The following is a 27,730-nucleotide window of genomic DNA, read 5'->3' as shown; positions in this document are numbered from 1 at the left end:
TAATTCGAAGGGGAAACGTTGATCGGGTTAATCGCCCAGTTCATATCGTATGCTGTAGAGATAGAGTAATTGCGAGATGAGTAAATGTGTTTTGACTGAGAATAATGACATACATTGATCATATTTATCGATGTGTCATTACGACTCGGCATCGTTCATTCCTGGCACTTCAAAAGCTAAACGTTTTTTAAAGCTCAAGATAATGGTGACGCCTAATATTTTTACTCGATTTTAATTACTCGGTACTTAATCACTCAGTATAAGTCTGCAGTAATGATGACGTAATACCTCAGTCATTTAATGAGAGGTGGCATGAATTCTATAAAATATTTTTCAACAACTCCAAAAATTTATAATTCTTTTCAAATCTTTATAAACTAATTTCCAAAATTGACCGCCGAAAATCCACGGAATAATTATTTACAGAAGAAGCGAAAAAATATTGAGTATTTTGAATTCTTGCGGTACTCGGGAGGAAAATTAAATTTTCCAGGTCTACCATAAAAAGAAACCAAAAATCATAGCTGCACCTGTGCCTCCAGTAGTGCCACCTATAATAACAATTGTCCAATGGAAAGAGTGCCAAGCATAACCGCGTAATGAGTGTTGTTTATTTCCGTGATTCTCCCAAAAAATAACGCAATTTGACTGATTAAAAATCCAGGTAAGTGTAACAAAAGCTTCTAATCCCTAAAACTACAAAAAAATTATTTCATTCTGTTAAAAAAAATGCATATGATATTCCACAGATCTCTAAGATTATAATACACTGACCACTCCCTATCTCCTCCCTACTCCGATCAACACAATTATGCCATGACTCAATGAGTAATTCTCAAAACATTTCATTCATCATCGCGCGCATTCACACCCAAAAGTGCCTGATAAAAATCCGAGTCCGTGATTTTGTTTTAAGATGGAAAAGAGCACGATGAATCGTGCCTACCTATTAGCCGTATTGCTCACTGCAACAATCACAATAAATGGCCAGGAGGTAACTCAACAACCACCCTGGGTTAATCAACAATCGAACAGTGGGAACAATCAGCAATCGAAGCCCTGGAATAACCAACAATCAGGTACGTGGACCGATCCACAGCAGATTCCCCAGCCGAATCAACCCCAGAGCTCATTCAACTATCAGCCCCAGAGCGCTTGGAGCAATCCCCAGCTAAACTGGGGTACAAGCTCCCGAAGTGGAGGACAGACCTATTACTACGGTGAGATCGAGCACAAATGCCCCAAGCACTGGATAAGATTTCAAGACTCCTGTTACCGCTTCATAAAGAGCCCCATGCGTAACCGAGATGATGCTAGACGCAATTGCCAGGCATATCAGAGTGACTTGGTTGGCATAAACTCAGTCGAAGAGCATGGCTTCATTCTCCATCAACTCCAATGGCAAGACCCTCAGCACAGATCATGGTACACTGGTGCGAGACAGGCAGGAGGCTATTGGTCAAACGAAGCGGATGGATCTCAACTCGTCAACATGGAAAACGCTTTCCTTCCGGAGCCCAATGACGGCCTGAGCCTGCAGCGTGATGCACTTTCCTACAACTTCAGTGACAGCTTGAAGCGTTGGGGATTGGAGAAGGTATCGTCTTACCAACCCCTGCTGTATATCTGCGAGGCACAAATCGGGATGCTGCATGATCTAGCCGAGGATGATCGTGATTACACATATGGAATTGAAATAGATAATCCCAGGGAGATTCCACGAGGGCCTTACTTTATCAAACAGCCTGTCAGCAAGGTCTTTGACGTTTCTAAAAGAAAGCTCACCAATGAGGTTACATTGAGCTGTCTTGCTTGGGGATATCCCACACCGACCTATGAATGGTTCAAAGAGGATTATGACAACGCGAGACTCTTTGCAACGCCAATTGATCCCTTGCAGAAACCCAGGTATACTCTCAGTGGAGGTAATCTGATTATCTACAATCCTGATCAAACCGAGGATCGAGGCGCATATCACTGCAAAGCCAGCAATAAATACGGTGTGATTATGTCTGAAACTGTTGTACTATCGTTTGGCTACATTCTGGATTTCAATCTTAAGAGGTCTGAGGAATCGGGGGATCAGAATTGGGGAAAAGCGGTGTATTGTGATCCACCTCAGCATTATCCAGGGGTCAAGTACTATTGGGCACGTGACTACTTTCCCAATTTTGTCGAGGAAGACAAGAGAGTATTTGTGTCGAATGATGGTGCACTTTACTTCTCGGCGTTGGAGCCCATCGACAGGGGAAATTACTCCTGCAATGTTCAGAGTACAGCATCCGACACTGGGAGAAATGGACCGTTTTTTCCACTCCGGGTTAATCCTCATTCGTCGTTTCAGCAGTTGAAATTTGCGAATAGTTTCCCCAAAGTTTTCCCGGAGGCACCCATTGCTGGTGAGGAAGTGAGAATGGAATGCATTGCTTTTGGGTATCCAGTACCATCGTACAATTGGACGAGAAGGGGTGCTCCGCTGCCTAGAAGTGCTGTTTTTTTGAGTTTCAACAGGGTACTTGTCATTCCTCGAGTTAGGGTTGAGGATCAGGGGGAGTATGTTTGCCGACCTTTTAATGAGAGGGCTTCCATTGAGCATTCAGTTTGGCTGACTATTCAAGCCAATCCCAATTTCACCATTCCTTTGGAGGATAGACATGTAGACTTGAGGTCTGATCTCACTTGGACCTGTGAAGCTTATGGAAATCCCGATGTCACGTATCATTGGTTTAGGAATGGACAGCTGTTGGATAATACTACTCTCCGGGGTGATGAGAGAGATAGGTACTTGATTCAGGATAATGTGTTGAAAATAATGAAGGTAGAGGAGGAAGATGCTGGGATGTATCAGTGTCGAGCTAAAAATCAGCTCAAGACAACTTACTCTTCGGCACAATTGAGGGTTTTGTGTAAGTATTAAAAATTTATCTTCAATCGATTTTTTACCATTCCATTTTTATTTTAGTCTCGCTTTCATTCATTTGCCATGTACGAATTAACTTGTTTTCGCAGCGATGAAACCATCTTTCAAAAAACACCCGATGGAGTCAGAGACTTATGCCGCTAACCGAGGAAATGTCACGATCGTGTGCAATCCAGAAGCGGCACCGAGACCTAAATTTATTTGGAAAAAAGATGGAAATATCATAGGGGCTGGTGGACATAGAAGAATACTGGCTAATGGCAATTTAATTATCAGTCCAGTATCCCGCGATGATGAAGGGACTTATGTTTGCACTGCTAGCAATCAGTATGGAAATGATGAAACGCGAGGACGACTCATTGTATTACGAGGTCCAAGCCTCATCGAAACCCTGCCCGAGCGGCTGATCACCGCTGTGATGGAGAACCAGACCCTCCGCTGTCAAGCAGACACAGACCAAATGCTGGATATTGCCTACATCTGGAAGCACAATGGCATAGCGATTCGCGATAAAGACTTGCAGGACAACCCTCGTCTTCAAATCGACGGTGGCATCTTCAACATCATCAACATCACCCTCGCCGATGCTGGTGAATACGAGTGCACGATAAAGAGTGCAGTGGGAGACGTCTCAACTCACACAACCCTAACAGTGAGGGGCCCCCCAGGACCCCCAGGTGGAGTATCCGTGGTGGACGTTGGAAAAATATCAGCCACTCTCGAATGGACAGACGGTGCGTTCAATGGACGACCAATTATCATGTACACAGTGGCAGCTAGAACTAAATGGACGAACAAGTGGTTCAACGTATCGGAGAACATAACAGCTGAAGACATCGACAGATACACCGGTCGTAAACGCGCTTATTTGGAAAACGTTCTCAATCCCTACACAACGTACGAGTTTGCTGTATCTTCTGCTAACGAATACGGTTACGGTCCTCTGTCTTCGCCATCACCGCAGTTCAGTACACCCCCCGACAAGCCAACGAAAGCTCCATCGAGGGTTGGTGGAGGAGGTGGTAAACTTGGTGATTTGACGATAACTTGGGAGCCACTACCACCAGCTGATCAGAATGGACGTGGAATTTACTACAAAGTCTACTGGCGTCGCAAGGGAGACCTAGAATTTCAGTCTCTTAATCTGAAAGATTATGGTGACGTTGGTATGGCTGTGGTTCAAATCGACAAGAAGTATTATTATACTGAGTACGAAGTGCAGGTTGAAGTGTTCAACGAAGCCGGAAGAGGTCCAATGTCTGAGATAGCAACAATCTTCAGTGCTGAGGATATGCCGCAGGTGCAGCCACAGAGGATTTCCGCTCTGGGTTATAACAGTACATGTTTGAATGTCTCTTGGATACCAATGGACGAAACGCGAGAAATGGTCAGAGGTAGGTTGATAGGTTACAGACTCAAGTATTGGCCGGTCAATGGGCAGGAGGAGCTTGGAGTTTATTATCTTTCGAGAACTACTAGGCCTTGGGCTCTTATCGTCGGTCTGCAGCCCGATACTCTGTACTACGTCAAGGTAATGGCTTATAATTCAGCTGGGGCTGGACCTGAAAGTGAAAGATACAGGGAGAGAACATTCAGGAAAGCACCACAGAATCCACCAAGCTCAGTATTCGTTTATGATATCAATCCTTCGACGATCAGGGTTGTGTGGAGATATGTGCAACCGAGTCTCGATGAGGAGCCACTCGATGGCTACAAAATACGTGTCTGGGAGATTGATCAGGATATGAGCACAGCTAATGATACTATTATTTCTGCTGTTGGAAAATTAGAAGGATATATTTATAATTTGAGCCCAGGTAAAACATACAATCTTCGGGTTCTTGGATTCAGCAGGGGTGGTGACGGAAGAATGTCCAGTCCACCCAATACATTCCAAATGGGGGATCTGTCACTTTTCAGAAACGCTGCGAGCAATAAAATTTTAGACTCCACCTTGGGGATTTGTGTAATTATACTCTTGTGGAGATTAGGCCTTGCTTAACTGGAGGTCTGATTAATTTTTAAGTAATGAGGACGTATTTTTTATATTGGTAAAAAATGCTTGACATTTTATTTTGAGACAACAATAATTGATGTGTTCTTACGATTTTTATTTTATTGAATATCTCAAGTAGTTTGATATTTTAAGGAGGGAATCAAATCTCAGGGTAGGTCCATCTTTCTCAAAGACATTTTTTCCCTCGTCTAACGAGTATTCCAGCCAAAACAATAGATCTGAATTTTTTCATTTGTTCATCTCCGTTCAATTAACAGTGATTACTTTTTTTATCGCTTAGCAGTTTTAATAGTGTAATTATAGTTCTTTTTTATGTTGTCCTCAGGCGCAACTAATTTTCCGTCCATACGTGCCGAGATGAATTATACATATTTTATCGCGGATTTTATACTTGGTACTGTATAAATGATGATTCCGTCATGATGCATCACATGCAGCAAAGATAATTATGTATGATAATGGCTTTCTGATGAAAATAAATGCACAATGTTATTGAAATGACTCCATAAATTTGGAGAGTTTATAAACTGACACAGATGCGTGAAGTGAAAATACGTTGTGTAAAATCTGTAAATTGTGAAATTTTATAAATACGAAGACGATGATTTGTGCAAATTTATTAAGATGATATTACTCTCTTTGTCCATGTATTTCTACATTCTTGTAGAAAAAAAACCAAACGATTACGATTTTTTATCTTTGTAACATGAGAAAATTCAAATTTTACGAATAAAGATGAATTTTTCTACAAATATATAGGTGTGGATTTTCTGTCTTCAAAAAAATGACAAAATTTTCCATTAAACAGTATTTATTCAATTTTTGATACACAATGATGATTCACATTAATTCATTAACTAGATCTCGGATATATTCGGATTACACAAAAAAAAAATTACTTGTTATTGCGATTAAAAAAATTCAAGATACGTACGAAACGATAAAAATACAAATCGAGATATTCGGAAAAAAAATAAATAGAGTATTGACTAAGGAATGTAGTTAGATAGTGATTGATTTAACATATTCACAATTATTTATAAATATAACAGAGGGCAATGATCGACAATAATTTATATATGGGATAAAATGATTTATCATTTTTTTTTAACTTCTGTCGTTCTATTTGCACGTAATTACCACTTGAAACTATTTTTCCAGGGCATTATCTCATACCACTACGACTTAACTCGAACCACGAAATACTAGACGCAGGCAACGACTGCTATTTAATTTTTATAATGATTTACTCCGTCTCTAGTCGAAATGCCGTCGCGCTCAATCATTCTCTGAACACTATCGAACCTACAGTTATTTATACTAGTCATCTAAGGCCAGTAAGTAATCGCGTTTGTATTTGTTCCTTCAATATTCGCATTTTATTGAATTTATCGTCCGTCACTTCAACTCATTGATACCGACAAGATCAATGAATGAGCGTACTTACCGAGCACAATTAACGCGCATTCGTTTGTTTATGAAACAATGGTTAGTTAATTTTGAACAACAAAATTTTGACGTATCTATAGTGGTGCTAGTTCCACAGCTGGCAGGCCCATTTTTACCCGCAAACTTGGCACATCCTCTTCTATTCTAATGAGCAACTTGAATTTCTGAAATTGAAGAATGGGCATTTCAACACATTTCTGAGATTATATGATTTTATAGATTGTGAAACAGATCGAAGGCATAGGTCTCACCTGAGCGGTGGTTCCAGGTGTCGTCTGCCATTTATAAATCATGTAACCAGGTATGCAAAGCATCGAAGAGAGTGCCGTAAACCATCCGAGAACATGAGACCACCAAGGATACTCGTAATCCAAATATTTGATCGGTGTCCATTGCACCAAATTAAAGAAGAAAACCCCCTAAACAAAAATAGTTAATTGGATAAATGACGATCTCTAGTACAACAATTATTCCTTTTAATTTTGGAGGAAGTACTTACGATGCAGATCATTGGTGTTGTGAATGTCCAGCAGAATTTCCACCACGCGAGTGGATAGTATCCAATCATATCACGTATAGCATCGTAAAATCGGTTGACACCGAATGCCCAACTGATTGCAATGCACTCGAAGAAGATGAGAAATAGAAGACAGAAGCCAGAGACGGCGTAAGAGTCGAGGATTTGGAAGACGTACATTCCTCCCTCAGATATGCAAGACAAACCAACGAGATAAGAGAGCAAGCAAACGATTGCTATAAACAGTTCTTTCCTCCTTCGGAGAAGCTGCGGCCACTCGTCCACCTGAAAGACATGATCATTGAATGCCACCCATTCAGCAAATTAATACCATGATGGGATTTATCTACCATGGCAGTGATGAATCCCTCCATCGTGCAGAATTGTGAATCGAGTCCAATGAGCAGGAGCATGAAGAAGAATAGACAGGACCAAAGTGGTGCACCAGGAAGCTGAAGGACAGCCGATGGATAAGCCAGAAAAGCCAAACCGGGACCCGAAGCCGCCACCTCAGCCACCGGTTTTTGCTGCTCATGGGCCATGAAACCGACGACCGAGAATATAACGAAACCCGCAAACATACTCGTCGAGGAATTCACTGAGCAAACGATTAAGGCGTCCTTGTAAACATTGTTTGAGAATTTGTTGTAACTTCCAAGGGCAACCAGAGTCCCCAGACCAAGTCCATAGGAAAAGAAAATTTGGGTGACTGCGTCGATCCAAACCTGATGGGAATGCATTTGAAAATGCGGATATTAATTGGCAGTGCATTACACGATTACTCCCTGGTGAAACCATCGTCACTTACCTCGGATTCTTTCAGTTTTGAAAGATTGGGACTGACGTAGAATCGAATTCCCTCCATAGCCCCTGGCAGAGTTATTCCACGTATCAGGAGAATCGTTAAGAGCACGTAAGGGAATAGGGATGTAAAGTAAACGACTTTTCCTGTCCATTTGACACCTTTCCAAATGCAAAAGTAGCACATAATCCATACAAGCAGGAGAGTACCAGCGAGCTCCCATCGTATCGTCCCGACTTGCTCGATCCCACTACTGATTTGAAGGGCTCGACGTCTGCGAAAATGGAAAAAGATAAATTATCGATATCAATTTCAATTGGATTCTCAACTGGATGGAATTGTATTCGAAAAGTGAAACGGCAACACATTATCTCCGATGGGGAGTTAATTTATTCGTGAAATTGAATAATTTTTGGATTTATTGGATATTGATAATTTTCATGAGCACTAACTCCCAGAATTCTTTCACGGGATCAGTGAGTTCGGCAGCAGAAACGTTGAAGTGATTGATCGAGCACATTTTGATGAGCGTGTTATTCCTGGTTATCTGATCCCAACAGGGGAGTCGACTCCTGTCGTAGGGATTCACACAGTATTTCGTGTTCCACAGATTGTCACACGATCCCCATGGTAAATCTAGACAATAATAATTAATGACACAATTGGACTAATTGGTAGAGTGTTAGGCATTCAGGAATTATTGGTGAATAATTACTGCGTCGCATTGAGATGAAGAAATAGAAGATGGCCCATGCAAGAATAACAATATAGTAAACATTCATCCAGCATGACATCACTGCAGCAGCATAACCGATCCCCTTAAATAATGGTGCTATTTTGAAAACCCCAAGTCCACCGATCGTCAACATTTGACCGAGCGCGAGCTCCATGAAGAACATTGGAATTCCCGCCAGGATGAGAGCCAAAAAGTATGGAATCAGAAAAGCTCCACCGCCATTCTTGTAGCAGAGATAGGGAAATCTCCAGACATTTCCTAAACCGATTGCCAGACCGACCTGGAAAAATTATTTGTCTTGATTATTGAATCACCTCCAGCGATACCGATTGGAAGCAAAAATATTGATTGATATTTCTCAGTAAAAAAATCATATGAGTAATAATTAATCAATATGAATATTAAAATTATTATTGAATATAATAATCGAAATGTGGCCTTACAACACTGAGAATAAAATCTAATTTGGTGCTCCATGTGCCTCTCTCAGGAAGTGCTTTCGTCTTAGGTGTTGTCGATGCGCACATGAGATTGAGGGCCGCCCTGACTTCATCAATATTCTCAGCCTCAGCGAGCTCAGGATCCCTCGAACTCTCAGGTGTTTCCTTATCCATCCTACTACCTCACTCAATGATTTCCTCAGATCTCTCGGGTTCACCTTATCACGGAATTTATTCCGAAATTTCCGGTTCCCTTACAGGTAGACGAGGGTATTTCCTCGAGTCATAACACCGAACCTACGGATTTTATACGATTCCACATAAGTTCTCTACCCGAAAAACCCCAAGAAAAAAGAAAGGAGAAATCAATATTTTTTTCTCCCTCGCCAGCCTCTGCCATTATCCCAAAACGTTTTCTCCGATTTTCAACCCGGAAGGCAAAGGCGCGGGAAACGATTAGACCATCATCTTGGAGTTGACAGCTGGAAGTGATGGCTGAGGGGTGGGTGAAACGAAAGTCTTGACAATCTATCAATCTAGGTCGTCCCTCTGCTATTGATATTAAAACGTGTACTGAGCCTGTGGATATTTCTCCCCCTCGGCTTTGTGCCTGACATTTTAATGAAACCTGAATTGCTAACAAAGAAACCAGAAGAGAAGATTTAACTCAGCTGTTGTGTGGGATAATATTCCCCCTCAAGTCAAATGAACTGGATTCAAGAATTGAAAAGATCCGAACTGATCAGTAAAAACGCAGCCTGAAAGAATTTGATGTCCATGAATTAATTGTATAATTACCGGCGGCGATTAATCAAGACCAGAAGAGACTATAAGGCCTTACAACCTGTTGAGAAATTCACTAGGTCCTTACCCAGGTGATCTGATCAATAAATCCTGACAATTAAACCACCCCACGACTCGAAATCACTATTATATCATAACGAAATAAACATTTCGTCTCACTATTCTTCAGCACTGATCTTGAAATGTCAAATAAAGTGACATACAACCCGTATCACAAAAAGCTATCTCAATCAAGAATCTTCTCTTTCGATAGGATGACCGTTAAATACGCATGTCCGGCAGGGGGGTTCTACGTAATAAATATCACGATCATCGGTCAACCCACCTACAAAAGTGATCCCCCCGTACCCTCAGCACAATGTTTCACCCATCAGTTCCCTCTTCCTCTTCCACGCTCATAAAAAACAGCTATATTCTAATTAACCGAGGAAGTACCGTCTCTCAAATCCGCCTTCATCCTACGCTCATCAAACTCAACAATTATTCCGGCAATATTCAGAGGAGTATTGAAAATGCCAAAAGATCCGTGCCATACAAACCCGCAGCCACCAGCAAATCCTCTCCAATTTTTTTCCCCCGATTTATCTCAAAAAATTTATCTCACACAGTTGATCGCTCGTCACCGAGTCCGCAATCACAATTCTCCGAAAAAATCCCGGGGATTGGATTTCAATTTTCCGCACACTGGATCTCCTCAGAAGATTTCACATTTACGTCGACAAAATCATTCATCAACTCGCCTAGATTAGTGGAGATTCAAGAAAAAACCGTAAAAACTTGTGTATCACTTGGGGAAAAAAAGGTGAAAAAAGGACGCGTGCTAGCGTCGATGGAGCGCGCGAGGAACTGTGATCCGTAGTGGTTTGATAGCTATTATCAACAGGCTCGGGTTGTTTGAAAAAAAAAAAAAAATCAAGGAGTGGGGCTTTTTCGTCTCCCTTTGAAGCATTTCCCCCCACCCACCAGTCCACCACCTCCAACAATAGAAGGGGAGGGATGCAGCGATGTTTGATAGGTCGCGCGAGCGCGAGCCCTCAGAAAAATCCTAGGAGACCCCCAAAATACCCCCAATACCCCCAAAAGACCGTTGAACGCCCAGAGATACGGGCTCCAATCATTGCCATCGAGCTTTGTGGACAAAAAAAAAATTAGCCTCGGAGGGGTATACTGTGGGGATCACAACGGTATATCATCATCAAGCGTTGACAACGGACTGCCTATGACTCTCACCCGGCCCCTTATCGTCAATATCATCCAGGGGAAAGGGGTCACATTGTGTCTATTGTACGAGTATCCATCCGGCATCCAACTGCCTCAAATTTTTTATCACCAACGGAAGAATTTTCCCAACAATCTGTCACAGTCACCCAATATTGTACAGTTGTTTCCATTATTTCTCGATGATTTTTCAAGTTCTCCCGGTGTAGGCAACTCAGGGGTGTGACGATGCCCTCGGTGGCCTTTTTAATCGGGGAACTTCTGGATTTTATAATTAATCATATTTTCCAGATGAAAAAATAATGCTGAGGATAGAACGAATCGGTTAGTTTAGAGTAGGTGAGCAAGACTAGGAAGCTGGGTATATCCGGAGGGGTTCACGTGACACCGATCTGTCCCTGCATCCGTTCGAGAGTTATTCTGAAAAAAAGGGGGCTGTTCGAGCATGCTCTACTAACACAATCACCCAAGTCACAGTCTTTCAAAGACCATTCTTTAATTTGGAATACTGAAGAATTATTTATCGATCTCAATTCCCTCGGACATGAATTTGAAAATCGATTATTAAAAAATTGTGTTGGAGTAAAAAAATCGAGGATTAAAAAATGAAAATTTATAAAATAACGCCAATAACTGCATGGAATTCTCAAATTCCTTCCGTAATTACTCGTCGGACTTGAGTACTATGATTGATTTAATGAATAAATAAAGAGGGATGATTTGTCCATTTGAAGTGGTACCTGCGTGAAATGGATAATGAATGATCTGATGAGATCACCGATTGGAAAAAAGACGTATCGAGATGACAGCCATCAATTGGTGGCACGCGGATTGCTCATTTGACTGGAGTCATTACATTTTTTTAAGAGGGGAGTGTAGAGTACACTAGGCATATCCCGAATGACAAGAGGATGTGCGGGAAGTGGCGCGGGAACTATGGTGCACCATCATATCAATGGGGCTTTTTATTCCGGAAAAGTATAATTCATATTGAATGTTGTTTCGATACTGCAATAATTCTCTGTCACCTATAAAAATCACTGCAGCTTGAATTTCGAAATCGAAATACCGAATTATCTGATTCCACGCCAAAGCAATCGAAAAAAAAAATCGCTCTCCAATTTCTATCGATTTTTCTAATAATAAAAATTTGAAAATTTTCATATTAATTACAAATACTCTTGAATTAATGCAACCGCTTCAATAATTTATGGATTACGAATGAAGTTTATATAATATTCGCGTAATTCGATCAATTATCGGAACAAAAAGTTTGATTCGTCCATTCCATTTTCCTTCACCCTCACCTAATATATATTTCATTACTGATATTTATTCTGGTGTAATTAGTAATCAATATGTATGCGTATGGTATGCACGTTTTTAAGTGCATATGCACTTTAGATTGATGGGGGCAGCACAAAACAGAATAGGAGCGACTTTTCCTCTCTTTTCTGTTCTATATCTATGCTGCATATATATCTATATATATACGACCGACCAGTGGTTATAACCATCAAAAATGACGTTTGTTTATTTAGCCGCAGTTCTATCGAAAAATCGTAGGATTCCGTTAAAAATACACAATTATAATTAAAATCCCTATTTCATGGGTTAAATCGAAGGTGAATGACATAAAAGTACTTTGATCTTATGTCAATGGTACTCTGCGCGGTTTTTAACACCCATCAAGGTTATGTTTGCTAGTGTCATTCAGTCTGCATCGAATTCCTCCTGTAAATTCTTATTTATTGAAATATATTTAAAGTCAACGGAAAATGCGGACTGGAGGTATGTTTGACGTGCGTGAGTTTGGGAAGAGAGTGCGAAGATTTCTCGATGGAAATTATTCGTATCGGAAAATCCTAGTCTTCTTAATCGTCATGGGTGGATTTATTCTGTATTTTGGTCAGCCTTTTGCCCACTGGCTTTTTTCTGGAAGTCGGGAACCTGTTGAAGGTATCGTTAATATATTCTACTGTAAAAATATCGAGACACATCTGCAGATCACAGATGAATGATTTTTCAATGTTCAAGCATTTGAGGACGAATGCCTTCGGGAGAGGCTTTCGAATTTTAACGACGACGTGTCGAATAGTGATGCAACTATTCTCAATGATCCAGCCGACGAAGGAGATCACAATTATCTGCCGTACGTTGGAAATGGTGTATTTGGAGTGCAAGTGTCTCCTGTTGGTCGTCTGTACGTACGTCAGGGACGAACGCTTTCCCTATTCGCACACTGGGATCCTCTTGTATCGGTTCCCCTGCCCGATGATACTCCACATCGTGAGGCAACTGTCATGCATTTCACCCAGGGAATTGTATACAAGTATCAATGCCTGAGGAGTGGATATCACATAGATACACAGTACTATGCGCACAGAATTTTTGATGGAATTCTTGTGGAGGATATCACGATTTTTAATCCTTCAACTATAACTCAAGAGGTGCCCCTCAGATTGAATACAATGCCACATTGGACTGACGATGAAACTAAAAATGTTAAGTTAGTATTGCTAAAAATTTTTGAAATAATTAAATTATTTTTATGATCTGCTAATTATCTTCCACATTTCTAGTATTCAAGTAGACGGGAAAAATCACGCTTACGTGATTACATCTGGTTATGTCCCTCTGCCAGATTCAAATCAGATAATAGTAATTTCCATATTATATAAAACACCTCAGAAAAATGTGGTAGTTAAGCCGAGAAGTTCAACAAAAATCGAGTTCTTCACGAGTATATCCTATAGCGAGCCCCAGATATCCAGGAGATACGTCGCTGAACGTGAAATCACTCAGAGAAAAGCAATTGAAGTTCGTAGTAATTTCCCTAACCCATTGCATTTATTTATTTCAACCCAAAATGTATTCTGGGGATAAATGAAATGGAATATTTGAAAAATCCCAAGAAAAAAAAATTTTGATTCAGTATCCATTCCCCTCAGGCAATGAAAAAGGCGCTGAATATGCAGCAGGAAGGATTAAAAGATGACCACATGAATACATGGAAGCATTATTGGCACACTGGCTTCAGCATAAGTAAATCAAAAGCCAAGGGTGCCTTGAATGGCCACAAAATAAATTCAACAATTTACTACGTCCTGTCTCAAGTGCCTAAAGGGATTTTAAACGTTGAAAAATCTGTTTCCAATAATGAAGGGTGTTATCGTGGCCACCATACACTGTAAGTCGCCATTGAAGTTATGCTCATGTATCAAAAGATTAGGATCGATGAAAAAAAAATCATTGCAGAGATGCACCGAAATTATGGCGAGATACGTCAACGATTGATGGAGTGAATTCCATAGTCAAAGCGTGGTTGATAACCCTAGAGAAGCAAGGATGTCATCATTTATTAACTGGGGGACCGACTGCCGTGGAGCAAGCTATTGTACTGAGTCTTGGAGGTTTTAGATTTAGCAATCAACATCTCGAGTTCAATATCGATCCGCAGTATCTTCACCGAGATTATCTCTTCAGGTAAAATACTAATCAATGAAAATTTACGACATTCTAAGTGATCCACGCTTTTATGTGCGTTGTTCTCAGGCGAATCAGCTATGGCAACGCCACCCACGTAAACATTTCAGTGACCGTAAACGAGGATAATCGTGCAATTCTCGGTGTAGCACTGGATCGAAGTGACAGTGACTATTACGCTTGTGACGCAGCATGTTTGGATTCACCGGTACCTCTTAGCCAGACCTACACGAATTTTCCAGTTAAATTAACACAACCCCTGACAGCCATATTGTACATAACATCTGACCATCAGCACATGCAAGACCTACGAAATGCTCTTCATGTACATGCCGTTGATGAAGCACCAGCCCATGATCACCATGTGATGGCACTGCACAAACATGGCCATCAATTGGGTGGATTACCAACATTTTTTTGGGTCAGCATATGTTTTCTCATCGTTGTTTTCCATATGTTTCTCTGCAAACTCATCTTCACCGAGTACTGTGATCACCAGGATCGACAGCGTGGACGATACATGAAGCCATGAGGTCAACAATTCTCATATTCTCCCACCCACAGTCTCATTGTCAAAGATTTATGTGCCTATGTGTTTAAAGCTTTCTTCATTATATTTTGTTATCTGTACATAGACTTTGTTGGAGGAAATATGATTTTTTTTTTCATGGGATTATGAAAATCAAGACTGTCATGGATTTTAATGTGGTTTATTACAAAAAAACGTACATATATTTCCAAGATGATTGTTATATGCTCGTGAAATTTGTAAAATAAATGTGGAGAAACACGTAGTGTTCGAGCCATTTGTCTGTCATTTCCATCGAACGTATTATCAGTGTATCTGATAATTCATGCGTACACGCATTGGCTTGTAATCGCACGCGTGAAAAAGAACAATTACAATGTGCGATGACCCTACGATAATGAATATATGAGCGGGAAGTGAGCAGTTTTACCTACGAATCGCCCATTGAAAATTTATCAACATGAATAATGGTGATGTTTTTCATGGTAATTAATAATCAAATATTCGCGATGAAGATATTTTGATCAACATGTTTGATTTTGATTTTTGTTGCATCAATTACAAATATTAATGGCCTGCATATACTATATTTTTTTGAGTTATAACATTCATATAGATTTCCAACAATCTACTCGTAAACCTTCATCCGGCGTGTACAATATTTACATGAACATTATTTTCCAAAGATTCAACAAGTATCAATATTGATATACTCTATAAAAAAAAAGCTAATAAATTCATGATATTATTGATGGTTTGGCAAGCATTGTTCTATTGTATCACTTGAGTACACATTCGACCATATCCTTTAATTACCTTACAGTATTACTCATTATTGTTTATATTTTGACCATTATTTTTCATAACAAAATTAAAAAATCAATAATAAGCGTTTTATCTTTCACAAAGATATTGCATTGTGTCGTTGAAAATGTGTCCTCCCTAGTGCACATTAATTTATAACCATATATACATCATTAATAGTTGAAATGATTACTTGGCACGAGTAAGATTGCACCTGTTAATGCTTTTCTCGGATGATTAAATCGATAAGACACATTAACACTCAAGTTATCCATAACGGCAATCTATTTACATTTCCATTGTATCTCAGATAAACCCTGATAACGTAGAATACTTCCTCTAAAGCTTTATTTCCTTAAGCATCGTACACCCGCTTAATTCCCAAGTATCACTCTTACACCGAATTTACCTTAAATATTAATACTTGTTTGATAAAGATGAGTCATGATTCATGAGCAATCTTTTCACACTAAACACCGAATGTTTATACATGAATTAAATACTGAAGAGTCTGGAGAATTATTTCCGATTTAAATGCAATCCTCTCACACAAATCCACAAGTTAAGTTTGTCCGCGAATTGCCGAATTTGTCGATTGCACGGAGATTCGAATTGACTGGTACCTAATTTACATTAATTACCTATTTCACCACAATATCCAATCGATGATTTATTTTTCTTTTACAAAGTTATCTTTACCTAACAATTCATATCGTGCCGCAAAACTGCATGAGATTTCAACAGCAGTTACAAAAACCATCTGTTCAATAATTCAACAGCAATGAATATCCAATTCTGAAGCCACTATGATTGTTCATGTTAAAAAATGTTATTTTCAATCCCATTGTAGACATATGGAGGGTGTAAAAGAGGAAGAAGGTAGAAAAGCTACAATTGAAATCTCAGTGCAAGTCAATAAATCCCCAACGTATCATTGAAGTAACAGAACCAAATGACGTATCTCTGTCAATTTAATTAAAAAAATAACTTAGTTTTATTTACTGTATACCGAGTATCATCCACTAATAGTCTATGACGATAAAAATTTATGTACAAAATTGCAGTCTGCGGGCATTGCACGGTATTAAAGAGGGTTTGTGAGAAACGAGGCCACCGGATACTTTGGTTGGACCCCGTGATATGCGATTGCGAGGCAAACGAGCCCAGTCCCGGTTGGTGTTCGTTTAGTTTAACACTATTATAATACGTCCCCGCAATTGCGATTTACTACACGCACAACGGAAACCAAATACCGGTGTAATATGTCCCTTTCTCCCCTTATTTTTTTTATAGTACAAGTGAAAAAGAGTGCTTTCTACCGAGTGCCATTACAATCGTCAAAAAGTACTTTTTTTGTATCGCGATTACCTATTCTATCATAAAAATTCATTTTCAATGTATTTACACATAATACTCATAAATAGCGCATGCTGGAACTGCAATTTTTCCGAAAGCTCCATTTCCTCACTTCTCCCTTCGACTCATTTTATTTTTCATGTGAAAGCTAGTGACTAAAGAATCCAAAGTAGTACTAGGATATCCTTGACAAGAGAAGTGTACTTGTCCTTTGAATAACTAGAGTTAAAAAGTCCTGACCGTTTGTGGATTTGAAGGGAAGAGCGGCTAGAATAACACCCCGATGGAATGATAACACTTGAAAACGGATACAACGAGCAGATCCTCCTCGGTAGCTATCAGGCACTCAATCGTGAGAAAAAACCAGATCTCCGGTTCGATGTTTACTTTGAAGATGGGAGTGTTTTGGCTGAGTTGGTGTTAAATTTCAGTATGACACATGATGGAGTGAAATCGATACTCCCTTAACCCATCACTTCTCCCCAATTTCCCTAACTAAACGAGTAAACAAAACCGAAGACGAAGGAAAAAGTAAGGAAGCATGGAGCACTGGAGCCCAATGGAAGACAGTATAATAGTTTCGTTTTACCCCTACCATTAGGGATTCTCAGCCCCTTTTCTCCATTTTTCACATTTTTTTTTGGCATACCTATTGAATTATTACGAGGAGAATTCAGAGAAGGTTGGGGAAGGACTGGACATGACAAGCGTTCCACTGTGTCCCGACGGTGTATTCCCATCTTCACAATTCTCATCAACTCTCCTTGATACAGTGGGTACAGCACCATAAGTGATCGCCTCAATCTCAGTTGACTGAAGAAGAAGGACAATAAAAGTGAGGCATAAAAAATGGTAATGGAGTGTGGAGAAGGTGATACGTGACAGAGGGGATAATGAGGAAGAGAAAAAAAAAACGAGTAGTCTGCAGTCATTACCTGGACGGATCCTGTGAGAGACAAATCCATGGGATCAAGTGAGACAGGCTCATTTGTCATGCTCACATCATCAATATCATGGCTGTTTGGCAGGACGTGCAACTCCGGTACAGTGAACTGAATGACATCCTCATCAGCATGACTATTAACACCACTATTGTTTACAAATGCCTCCCCTTGAGGTGTATTATCTGGTACCTTAGGACTCGGGGGGAGGGGTAATTGAACCTAGCTGAAGGAAGTTTCATCGCAGGATGGGCTTGCAGGCAGTTGAGATTCTCCATTTATTGCTTTGACGTCTGGCTGACTGTGTCTTGTTGGACTACTCCTCGAATACGACGTTACACTCTGCATTGTTTGACTCCTGGGGCCCGTGAAACGCATACTGTAAATCTGTCGATTTAGGTGACCTAGACCAGCAGCAGGACCCCCGGGGGCACCAGGCGCCATCTGAGTGATGAGACAATGGGAGAAAATTGTACAATTTCATCTCCCTGTCACCTACTTCTTCTTTGTCGAAGCCAAGATAAAAATCTCAAGGCACTGCGGGCTTTTGATGGGGCTACGGGCAGTACTTACGTTCGGATGGCCTGGCCTGATGTTCTTTTCCGGCTGAAAGATTACGAGATATACTTTCGGGGTGAACAGACATCCCAGGACTACCGTAGCTGAGATGTTGATGCACATACACATACTCGCTATTTGAATCTGCAAAAAGATATTGAGAATTCCGATGAGACCGTGTTTGGTCTTCATTGGAGGAGTAAGGATGAGGGTCTACGACGTACCGTATAATCGTTGTAACTACTAAAATAAATAGGTACAAATGCCAGCCACACGATGCACGTCGAGTACATCGTGAAACCGATGTATTTGGCTTCATTGAAATTAGCTGGTATTTTTCGGGTTTTAAATGCATACAATGTGCACATGAGAATGAGTAGCATATTGTATACTAGTGACATCATCAGTGAAAACGTTGATACACGACAAGTGAGGACTGCTGTCAATGGACTTGGATGAATCTCTTTGATGTCCGGTGCTTCTATCATTAGCCAGACTATTGCACCGATCAGTTGAACCGAAGTTATTCCTGGAATAAAAAGTACAGGAGTGGTATTTTTTTTTTCCTCTTGGTTTACTGAGTCTAGTAGAGTGACAAAAGCAAATGGAATACGAGAAGAGTAATTGATTTTTTTTTCACAGAGAAGCAATCTCACCAATAGCAATTGCCACTTGGCTCCTTGGGGAGGTATATGATGGCCTTTTCACTGATATTTTATCCACATTTATTATACGTGATATACGAATTGTTTTTGTTAGTATGGCACTGTAGCAGATGCTCAAGCACAAACCCAATCCAATGCGTAAGTACGTGCAGTTCCAACTCGTAGGTTCACTCAGAATGATGAAAGTCATTGCATAGCAGGAGAGAATTCCAACGAGTAAGACGTAGCAGAGCTCTCGTCCCGAGGCCTTTATGACTGGTGTATCATTGAACCTTTGAAATTATCGGGAGTGACTATCAGATAAGTTTACTCATCGACAATTCCATGGTACATAAAAAAAATTATTGGTGACGGCGTGCAGTCGGGGAGAGATGGGCAAATTGATCACCATTAAATCCAAAGGATAGTTTTATTAGCTACTGGAAAAGGCGAGATTAAGTCATCCGGTGCGAACAAAATAAACCAAAGTTGATGGCTCTACAAGAGAAATTCGGTCTGATGAGATTAAAAACTCAGAGAGTGAAATGAAAGTTTTTAAGAGAAGTGAATAGAAGTGTAATGAAGGAAAGTTAATATAACTTACCGCAAAAAAACCATGAAAGTGAATAGAGTACTGAGTATTCCGATGGCAGCAAAAGCAAGTGGCACTATTGCCCACGGACTCCGCCAGTGGATAACTTCCGCGGGTACTTTAATGCATTTAGATTTCCAGATATCAGGGGCCCATCCTGGCTCGCAGATGTGACAGGTGTCATTGTAAACGTACGCCGTTTCCGAGCAGCTCATGCAACTCCAGCAGCACGCATCCTGAAATTCATTCAATTGCATATTTTCGAGCTTTTGAGCATTTCGAGCATTTTAAAGCTTTTTAATTTGATTTTTAATTTAATGCTCGGAATTGAAATAATTGTAGAGAGCAATTACTGGAAACAACACAAGTTGGAGAAGTGAAATGACTCAACGAATAATCAGGCAAGGCAGTGATAAATACTTTTGGTCGGCGCCATAAAGAATTTTCATGACATGTCATAGATAAATGAAAAAAAAAACTAGGGGAAATGCCTCTGTTTGAAAACATCCCTCATTCGTGGGGGTTTTGAGGGGGTGACTCAAAGGGATGAAAAACGAGACCACCAAATATATCAAACGTGTGTTTGTTTTCTTGGTCGATCCACTGAAAAAAAATAGCCGGTCATCGTGAGAATCAATTGGAAGTATTTTCTATGGCACTTTATTCACAACAATAGCCTTCCACTTATTTTTTCAACTTGAAAAAAAAAAGATTATGAGACGAAGCGATAAAATAAGGTGAAACAAAAAGCGATGATAAAATGTCGAGATCTAGTGGGGCTTCATAGCTATTGAAAAGTCATTGAAAGTTTTCTAGTGCACACTGGAAACAAAATAACTGGCCTGTCGTTGTCGGTTCGTCAGTCTCAAGAGAAATCATAGCGACAGTACGAGTTATCTCTGATAAAATAAATGAACGCTGAATTCCACTTGAACACGAGAAATATCTCCCAGTTACTTGCACTGTGAATTTACTTCGTAACTGTTCATTTCGCGTTATGGAAACACGAAGTAATAATCCGAGCTGTCCTGAAACTTTTCAGTGTGCTAATTCTCTGTATGACTGTTTGATTATGTATATGCGGAGTATGAACCATCGAAACTCATTGACTCAACTGAAAATATTGAACAAGGCCTGCATAAATTCCGTGAAACTTGCAGAGGACACTGGAGAATGACAAATTGAAGAAATTGTTAGTTAATAATTAATAACAATATATAATATGCGGGGAATAGTCGGTGACATTTGGTTCCACCACTCAGAGAAGCAATCATTTCTTTAAATCCTAAAAATTCCAAAAATTGTTGATCAGATTCTCGAATAAGGAAAGTCTTATAAATTTTGAATAAATTTATAAATAAGACCGCACATTCTCTCCCTTTTCACTCGTCAAGAGGAAATGTCAGAGGGTGAATTGTCAGGGGAATAGAAGGAATTTTTAACATCAGAGCACCGGTGCTCCCAGAATCTAGAGTATAGATCGATGGAAAAACTTGTTTTAACACGAAAAGAAAAGAGAGATTTTCCAGCACCAAGCTCGGATAACTGATAGGTGCACCTCAGGGGGAAGGTATATAGACGTCATCGGGTAAATGGATATGCCCAACTACCACACAAAATTATTCTCCTGTTTTGATTCCCTCCAGCGCTTTACCGTTCCAATATCCTATTGTACAGTTCAAATAAAACACCACACAGCGAGGCTTTTGTAGTCTTGCATAATTTGTTCATTTTTTTTTAATCTCTGTTTTATTTTTTCTCGTTATGTCACATGAAACAGTGAGGATTACCTGGAAATTACGAACGTGACCCAGCGGACAATTGTCGCTGCAGGTACTGCGGGGTATATTAGCCTCACCAGGACCCCCGGTCCACCTCGTCATGTTAATATCCAGAGTGAGTCTTAATGAGAAAAATATAATGTTAGATTAGTACAGCATTACGAGGGCACGTGAAAACCTCGTCATGCAGTGTTAAATAGATTAGCTGTGGAATATTTTTAATATTCATTTTTTAAAACTTTGTATACAGTACAGAGAACACAACGAGGGAATCATATCCGCGTACTCATTACTCCATTCGTTATTCATCAATCCATTAAATGCGCACTGTTCCAAATTATTTCAGTGAATTTTCAGTGAATTTTCAGGGAATTTTTTTCGTTGAGAATTCATTACTCGAAATTCTCCACTCTTTCCCTTTAAATCAAATTGAATTGAATCGAATGAAAGAATTTCTGGAATGTCCGAGAAATTTCGATATAATGGCATACACAGAAGGTTTCTATTGATTTCGTTGCGTAAAAAATGGATAATTCCTCAACTTACATTTCCTTCCAAGATCCAATTCTCGTGTAATCGAACCGGCCCTCTTCATTCCTCTGATACTGATAAATGTTGTAGTACCCGTAGGCATCCCCGTCAGAATTGAATCTTATTTCCGTCTCCTGACGACCTGGGGAAAGACGGCTCGTTACTCAATCGTCGCACTTACTTAATGAATTTTCCCTCAGCTCAACGATTATTTACTACCCTCTGACAGAAAGTACCAGCACATTACCGTCAATTCCACGCAAACCCGTCTTCGGCACTCCATTTACCTCTCCTCGTTTTATTTACGTTGTAAATTCCTCGGGGACAATTAAAATAGAGTCTCACCCTCGAAATACAGAAAATGATCTTTGAAAAAATTTTATTCCAATTTGCAGTATAACATTTCTGACTTTTATAAGTTTTCTGTTCGTTTTGAATTTTTCAACCATGCGATAAATGATGTGACAAGACAAAGAAAAGGGAAGTAGAGCAGTAAAAAAACATGATGATGAACATTGAGAGCTATTTCCCATGAAAGCCATTATAGCGTACACTGCGAGAAAAATTTAATAAAATGTCGTAAACCGATGCGTTGGCCATAAAAAATCCTTCTCCCTCTATATTAAAAGAGGAGAAATTTCAATATTTGTCTGGGAAATTCATTGGCACGTAAATTTACACGGTCAGGCAATTCAGCGTTGACTTATTAATTAAAGTACGGTCTCGGTACTTGAGCACTTGGCCTGGGGGTTTGAAGTACCGAGTATTTCGAATATTCACGCTTGTTCTCACCACTATTGGCCTCTCGTCTCTTCAACATCCATCAGACTCCGAGTACAATACAAGAGTGCACATTGTCGTTTCGCTGATTTGATTTAAAATGTGCGGAGAGAAGTTGCTTTGAATACTAACCGACGAATGTTACATTACGTATGTACTGGAGAAGATGTTGACCGGGTGGTGCTGGTGCTAGTTTATCGCACAGGTGGTGCATTGTTCCTTCAGCTTTGACACACTCATCGTCAATGTAATTGTGCACTGCGTGTGCCATTGCATAAACTGCATCCACTGGAGACATTAACAGTGATATATTAATGTAGAGCGTGATAAGGAGCACTTGTACTCTATTTATTTTTACGGCATGAAAATGGATTTTTCTTATCAAAGCGAAATTTTCACGTGAATTACCTACCAGACAATGCCCGCTCCGTTGATTACATTCATTTTCTATTCTCTTTGTTCACATCGCGAAAATATAATTGAAGTTGAGAATTAAGGATCAAGTAAATTTCATTCGAGCATCATTTAATTTAAAATTTACATACATGGATAAATTATGAGTTTGAAATTGCCAGTTGGCTTTCGATTTTTTTGCGCAAACAAATTAAAGTTGCATTAAAAAGAATTGCCGGTTTTTCGAGCTGCAGTTATAACTTTCTCGAATTATTTTCCACCACTGGTCTGAAAGCTGTGAAATAATTGAAAGAAAAATGCGATATGGAAAATTCGTAGTGTAAAAATTTCACACGTGAAGAAAATTGCATCGAGAATTATTTTACCCGACGCGCGTTAAATTTAAAGTGCATTTAATCAATCTTAAATCCTGAAAAATGTATTAATTCCACTCGACCAGATATAAATCATGCAAAAGTTTCATCCAGCGTGTGCTCCTGGGTAATTCCCAGCCTCGTAAAAGTGGATATGAAATTTTGATAAGAAAATACCCGAGGGTGACGTTACGATAGCTGAACAGAGAAAGGCAAATGACTTTGAGAGCACGCCAGCTACTCCCCTCACTCTTATTTCATTTTTTCACTTAGCAGACAAGATGAAAAGTGGTGACAAGAATCTCAAGAAAAGAAAAAAGGCAAAATCAATAATTTTCATGTTATTCCACACCCCAGTATTTGGAATGAAAGGAATTTGATTAAAATATTACAATGCATGTTTATATATGTAAAAGGGAGAGTTTTCCTTAGGAATTGGGTTTTCCCATTCCTTGTGTTGGTGGGAGTTGCCAAATGACAAATACCAGACGACCCCAGGACCATTTATAAATTGTCCGGGGTTGAGCAAAGGTGAAAGAGAAAATCGGAGAAAAAGATAAAGAAAAAAGGAGGAAAAAGGGCATTGTACGGCAAGAAAAACTTATCCAATTGAGAAAAAAGGGGTACTAAAGTTTGAGACCTCTGGGGTGGTGTACCAAGCACGTGTGCCATTTGTCTTTTATCATGGTAACAGAGTGCGGCCCATAGTTGGCATACGTAAAGTGTCGCAGTGGCAATTCCCCTAACAAGGGATTTTCATGATCGAAATCCAACGGATAAAGTGCGAGACTCAGACATATGACTGCAATTCTCTCTCTTGGATAGAATAACATCGCTGTGGTTGAGATAAAAATAAATGAATTGCCGGGCTGTAAACACGGAAATAAAGTCCTAGATCGGGAAAGTGGAAATTCGGAGGGAGATTAGCTCGATCGAGAATGTGTTTATTCACCTTTATATATTTCTACAATTGAGATACGACGACCATTTTTGGATAAATTATCGAGGAGATCTCACCTACAAAAGGGACAAGACCCTCCTGATCGTACTCGTTCATAATTTCGTCGCCAGTGCATCTTTTAAGTCCGAATTGAGAGGTTGAACCACCGAATGTACACTTGTGATGCTGTGACCAGAATTCTCTAAACCATACATTACGACAATTGACTATTTTCCCGGGTAATTTGGCATGTGGTACATTCCTCTCCATCTGGCCCTCGCACTCATCCCCAACTCGTGGTCGGAGATTTTTGTAATAGACGTCAAAATCTGGAAGTAGTAAAGTCAGAATTATCTACATTTGACTCCACAAGTAAAAACCAACAAGATTTTGCACTCCCACGCACACCACCGTTTGATATCGATTAATCTCGCATTGAGAGACCGATGAAACGATTAATCATGCAAATTATTCGTGATTATTCTGTGCGTATGGTGCACCTATATGGGGTCCATTATCAAGGGATATTGGTCGATATGCGCGTGTCATTGAAATTTTATGCAGAAAATTCCCCATCCAGAGTTCATTACGTCGTAATTCCAATGAATTATTTATCCAATACAAAACTAATTCGTATCCCTTTTATTTTCTGATTCATTTCAATCAATATTTTTCCACTCAATTGTTCAATTCCATTATTATTTTTCCTCCAAAAATGGCTAGTCATGTAATTATATTTTTTTCACAACCAGTCAATGGGAACAATGAGTGAAAAATGTATGGCATTAATCAGACAAAAACGTGGATGTAATATTTTTCCTGTGTGTGTACCTCTGGGGAGATAGAAAAATCAAATCAATCGACTGATTTCATTCGCACGCGTACAATACACTTTGCCATGCATGTGCCAGAATGGGAGAACAATAGAACGAAAAATTCGGAAAATAGCAATGAAAAGTAAAAGACATTTAACAAAATAACTGAAGAATAAATGTATCGAGTGCATTTCTGGTGTTTTTCCGCATTTTCCAAACCCAATCAATGAGAAAGAGCTCTGGGTAGCAACAGCTGCGGTGATATTTCAACTATATCGGTTGAATTGAAACGATGTTGAATGCTCTATATGGAAAAAGCTGCAGGAATTCATCTACCCAGCAGTCGCTTTAACCTCGTTAATCTCTGAATCTTCCCATGTAATTTAATTTTCCCGGCTCAAAATCATATAATCATAAAAGGTGCGTAGGAAGCATGTGGAAGATAGGCGGATGCTGGAACGATGATATTAATTTTCTTGATTGTTCCAAAGTTGTTTCAAAGTCATTTACTGTGCAGTCGAATGTACCAGAACCGTGTATTAGAGTTCAAATATGAATTTAATTAAGTTTGGGATTTCGAGCCAAACCGCAGACCTGATGGAGACAAATAATTTGAAATTCATCTGAATCATCAAAGTTGGGGTGAAACTTTGAATTGGAATTTGATCGGTGGACATGTAGGGAAGGATATGCCATGCTGATGGATGGAGGGAATCAGTGAGAGTTGTTTCGGTAAAATTTCAAACTCCCCGAAATTTTCCAATTGAAAGGTGAACGACTGTTTGTAGAACATGGCGACAGTTTTTTTATTGAAGAGGCAAACAAATACGATTTAATTATTTAATTACTTGTAATCATTCAATTGATTGATTCAATACCCGAACGGTATCTTATATAATTCATTGATTGTTGATATTTAATCATGAGATCACGAGATCACGAGATAATCCAGTTTCACTGGCAAGTGTCACGATGGAAATGCTCACTGATACAATTTGAATCTGGGGCTTAACTCTTCCCACATTGGAAAATAGACACAAAATTCAATGATTTAATTTAATTTTAACCTGTACATTTCGAAAAATGGTTGGAAGCTATTATTTCCATTACCCAAGTCAGATGAATTATAAGAGATATCGATCGTGTGCATATGCAACAACATCCTCTGGGATGCCTCGGGGTCGTGTTATTTTTTTTTCCCCCGTACCATTTCCGCTTTTCTCCCCTTCCATTCATTTCGAATCATTTCCAATTCCATAAGCCAGCACTGCCTCTATTTTGTGATCAAATGCTACTCTCGTATACACATTGAAAATCGCATCGTTGCGCATCTGTTGTGGAGGACTGAAGGGATGACTTTTATCTCACTTTGAAATCGTTGCTCGTGCAAAGGAAAATAGAAAAAAATGGAGCACTCGTAGTGGGAGTTATTCGTAAAAAGAGAATGATTGACAAGGGGATGAGAGAAATGGAACGAGTAGAATGGATACGGGAAAGAGGAAAACACGGGCACTTCAAAAAAAAGAGGAGTACGCTTGAAAATAATTAAGGAGCCGATGTTATTCATTAACGGATCTCGATGAAAAAGACGGATTTCAATTTGTGGGAATGAAGTGGAAATGTCAAAAGAATTGTGTGAATTCATTCATCGGTGAGTCTCACTTTGACAGTTGAAAGTACTTTTCAATTGTTCTTTTTGTTTTTAAAATTCCTGATAGACTTACCATCGAGACGATTACGAAATGGTAGAATTGTTATTGCACTCTCAGCTGCAATTTCCTGGTCTCTGACTGGATGAACTTTAGCACCCCACGAGTCACTGCCGACCCACATAAAATGACCAGTTCGGTTAGCTCTGATGGTAGCTTGCAACAGCTTCCTGAGGAATAACATCACCAACAGGTGGGGATTCATTTTATTAGGTGTAATTTTATTATATATCAAATTCAAAGAATCGCCAAAATTTGGGAATCATTGTGAAAGGGGCCTAGGGGCAGGGGAGGCGGGAATTTTTTTTTAATTCAAAATCATTTCAAGGGTAACTCCCGTTACAACGAAATCGGGCCGTCAACCCGACGTGGCTAAACCCCAAATATTTCAAATAAATGCAAACCATCTCGTACTATTAAATTTATGAGGTAATATAAGGAGAATTTTCGGTTTCATTGAGAGAGCTATTCTCCGCTATTCGAAATTTTATAACTGTTATGTCCCCGGGAATGACAAAAAATTTGTTGGTTATAAACATTAAAAAAAAAACATCTAAAAATGTTTTTGGCGTCATAAAAATATTCGAGAGGATA

General features: G+C 39.6%; 4 protein-coding genes across 7 annotated transcripts in view; 2 read left to right on the top strand and 2 right to left on the bottom strand.

Annotated features, from left to right (window-relative positions):
• The first annotated feature begins 544 nt into the window (after positions 1-544).
• Cont (Contactin) lies at positions 545-5,666 on the top strand. The gene is made up of 3 exons (XM_011304354.1): positions 545-664; positions 917-2,906; positions 3,010-5,666. The coding sequence occupies exons 2-3, from the start codon at positions 917-919 to the stop codon at positions 4,920-4,922; spliced, it is 3,903 nt and encodes a 1,300-aa protein (XP_011302656.1). The 5' UTR covers positions 545-664; the 3' UTR covers positions 4,923-5,666.
• A 137-nt stretch (positions 5,667-5,803) lies between these two features.
• LOC105266309 (sodium- and chloride-dependent GABA transporter 1) lies at positions 5,804-10,534 on the bottom strand. 4 transcript variants are annotated; one of them, XM_011304350.1, is made up of 9 exons: positions 10,216-10,534; positions 8,885-9,178; positions 8,421-8,721; positions 8,158-8,341; positions 7,712-7,979; positions 7,254-7,628; positions 6,886-7,188; positions 6,638-6,805; positions 5,804-6,550 (listed from the first exon to the last, which is right to left on the bottom strand). In XM_011304350.1, exons 2-9 carry the CDS (start codon positions 9,053-9,055, stop codon positions 6,461-6,463), a joined length of 1,860 nt encoding a protein of 619 aa, XP_011302652.1. In that variant the 5' UTR covers positions 9,056-9,178; positions 10,216-10,534; the 3' UTR covers positions 5,804-6,460. The 4 variants fall into 4 exon arrangements, with proteins under 4 accessions (XP_011302652.1, XP_011302653.1, XP_011302654.1 ...); XM_011304351.1 differs by having other exon boundaries at positions 10,225-10,534; XM_011304352.1 differs by lacking the exon at positions 10,216-10,534 and adding an exon at positions 9,753-9,876.
• Positions 10,535-12,403: 1,869 nt separating this feature from the next.
• Positions 12,404-15,191, top strand: LOC105266307 (uncharacterized protein KIAA2013 homolog). The gene is made up of 6 exons (XM_011304348.1): positions 12,404-12,862; positions 12,941-13,412; positions 13,486-13,723; positions 13,855-14,093; positions 14,162-14,389; positions 14,459-15,191. The coding sequence occupies exons 1-6, from the start codon at positions 12,682-12,684 to the stop codon at positions 14,919-14,921; spliced, it is 1,821 nt and encodes a 606-aa protein (XP_011302650.1). The 5' UTR covers positions 12,404-12,681; the 3' UTR covers positions 14,922-15,191.
• Positions 15,192-15,285: 94 nt separating this feature from the next.
• Positions 15,286-27,730, bottom strand: part of LOC105266308 (metabotropic glutamate receptor 7) — a 38,450-nt gene continuing 26,005 nt past the window's right edge. The window contains exons 7-17 of the mRNA XM_011304349.1: positions 27,152-27,306; positions 24,690-24,941; positions 23,038-23,193; positions 22,141-22,267; positions 21,604-21,715; positions 19,826-20,049; positions 19,234-19,514; positions 18,802-19,106; positions 18,593-18,721; positions 18,014-18,463; positions 15,286-17,891 (exon numbers count right to left, since the gene is read on the bottom strand). Of these exons, the coding sequence (XP_011302651.1) occupies positions 18,242-18,463; positions 18,593-18,721; positions 18,802-19,106; positions 19,234-19,514; positions 19,826-20,049; positions 21,604-21,715; positions 22,141-22,267; positions 23,038-23,193; positions 24,690-24,941; positions 27,152-27,306 (1,963 nt within the window). The 3' untranslated portion in view covers positions 15,286-17,891; positions 18,014-18,241. The remainder of the gene's footprint in view (positions 17,892-18,013; positions 18,464-18,592; positions 18,722-18,801; positions 19,107-19,233; positions 19,515-19,825; positions 20,050-21,603; positions 21,716-22,140; positions 22,268-23,037; positions 23,194-24,689; positions 24,942-27,151; positions 27,307-27,730) is intronic.

Source organism: Fopius arisanus, unplaced genomic scaffold (genome assembly GCF_000806365.1).
Source record: "Fopius arisanus strain USDA-PBARC FA_bdor unplaced genomic scaffold, ASM80636v1 scaffold00037, whole genome shotgun sequence".
In the NCBI taxonomy this organism is placed as follows: domain Eukaryota; kingdom Metazoa; phylum Arthropoda; class Insecta; order Hymenoptera; family Braconidae; genus Fopius; species Fopius arisanus.
The sequence above is the reverse complement of the archived record's forward strand: the minus strand, read 5'-3'. Positions and strand labels throughout refer to the sequence as shown.

Excerpts from the sequence above, each read along its gene's own strand:
- LOC105266309 (XM_011304350.1), bottom strand. The coding sequence starts at position 9,055 with ATGGATAAGGAAACACCTGAGAGTTCGAGGGATCCTGAGCTCGCTGAG. Across the intron at positions 7,189-7,253 it reads AGGGATTCATCACTGCCATG|GTGGACGAGTGGCCGCAGCT; the intron begins GTAGATAAATCC and ends CATGTCTTTCAG. Across the intron at positions 6,551-6,637 it reads CACCTGGAACCACCGCTCAG|AAATTCAAGTTGCTCATTAG; the intron begins GTGAGACCTATG and ends CTTCAATTTCAG.
- LOC105266307 (XM_011304348.1), top strand. The coding sequence starts at position 12,682 with ATGCGGACTGGAGGTATGTTTGACGTGCGTGAGTTTGGGAAGAGAGTG. Across the intron at positions 13,413-13,485 it reads GATGAAACTAAAAATGTTAA|TATTCAAGTAGACGGGAAAA; the intron begins GTTAGTATTGCT and ends CCACATTTCTAG. Across the intron at positions 14,094-14,161 it reads TATCGTGGCCACCATACACT|AGATGCACCGAAATTATGGC; the intron begins GTAAGTCGCCAT and ends AAATCATTGCAG.
- Cont (XM_011304354.1), top strand. The coding sequence starts at position 917 with ATGGAAAAGAGCACGATGAATCGTGCCTACCTATTAGCCGTATTGCTC. Across the intron at positions 2,907-3,009 it reads GGCACAATTGAGGGTTTTGT|CGATGAAACCATCTTTCAAA; the intron begins GTAAGTATTAAA and ends TTGTTTTCGCAG.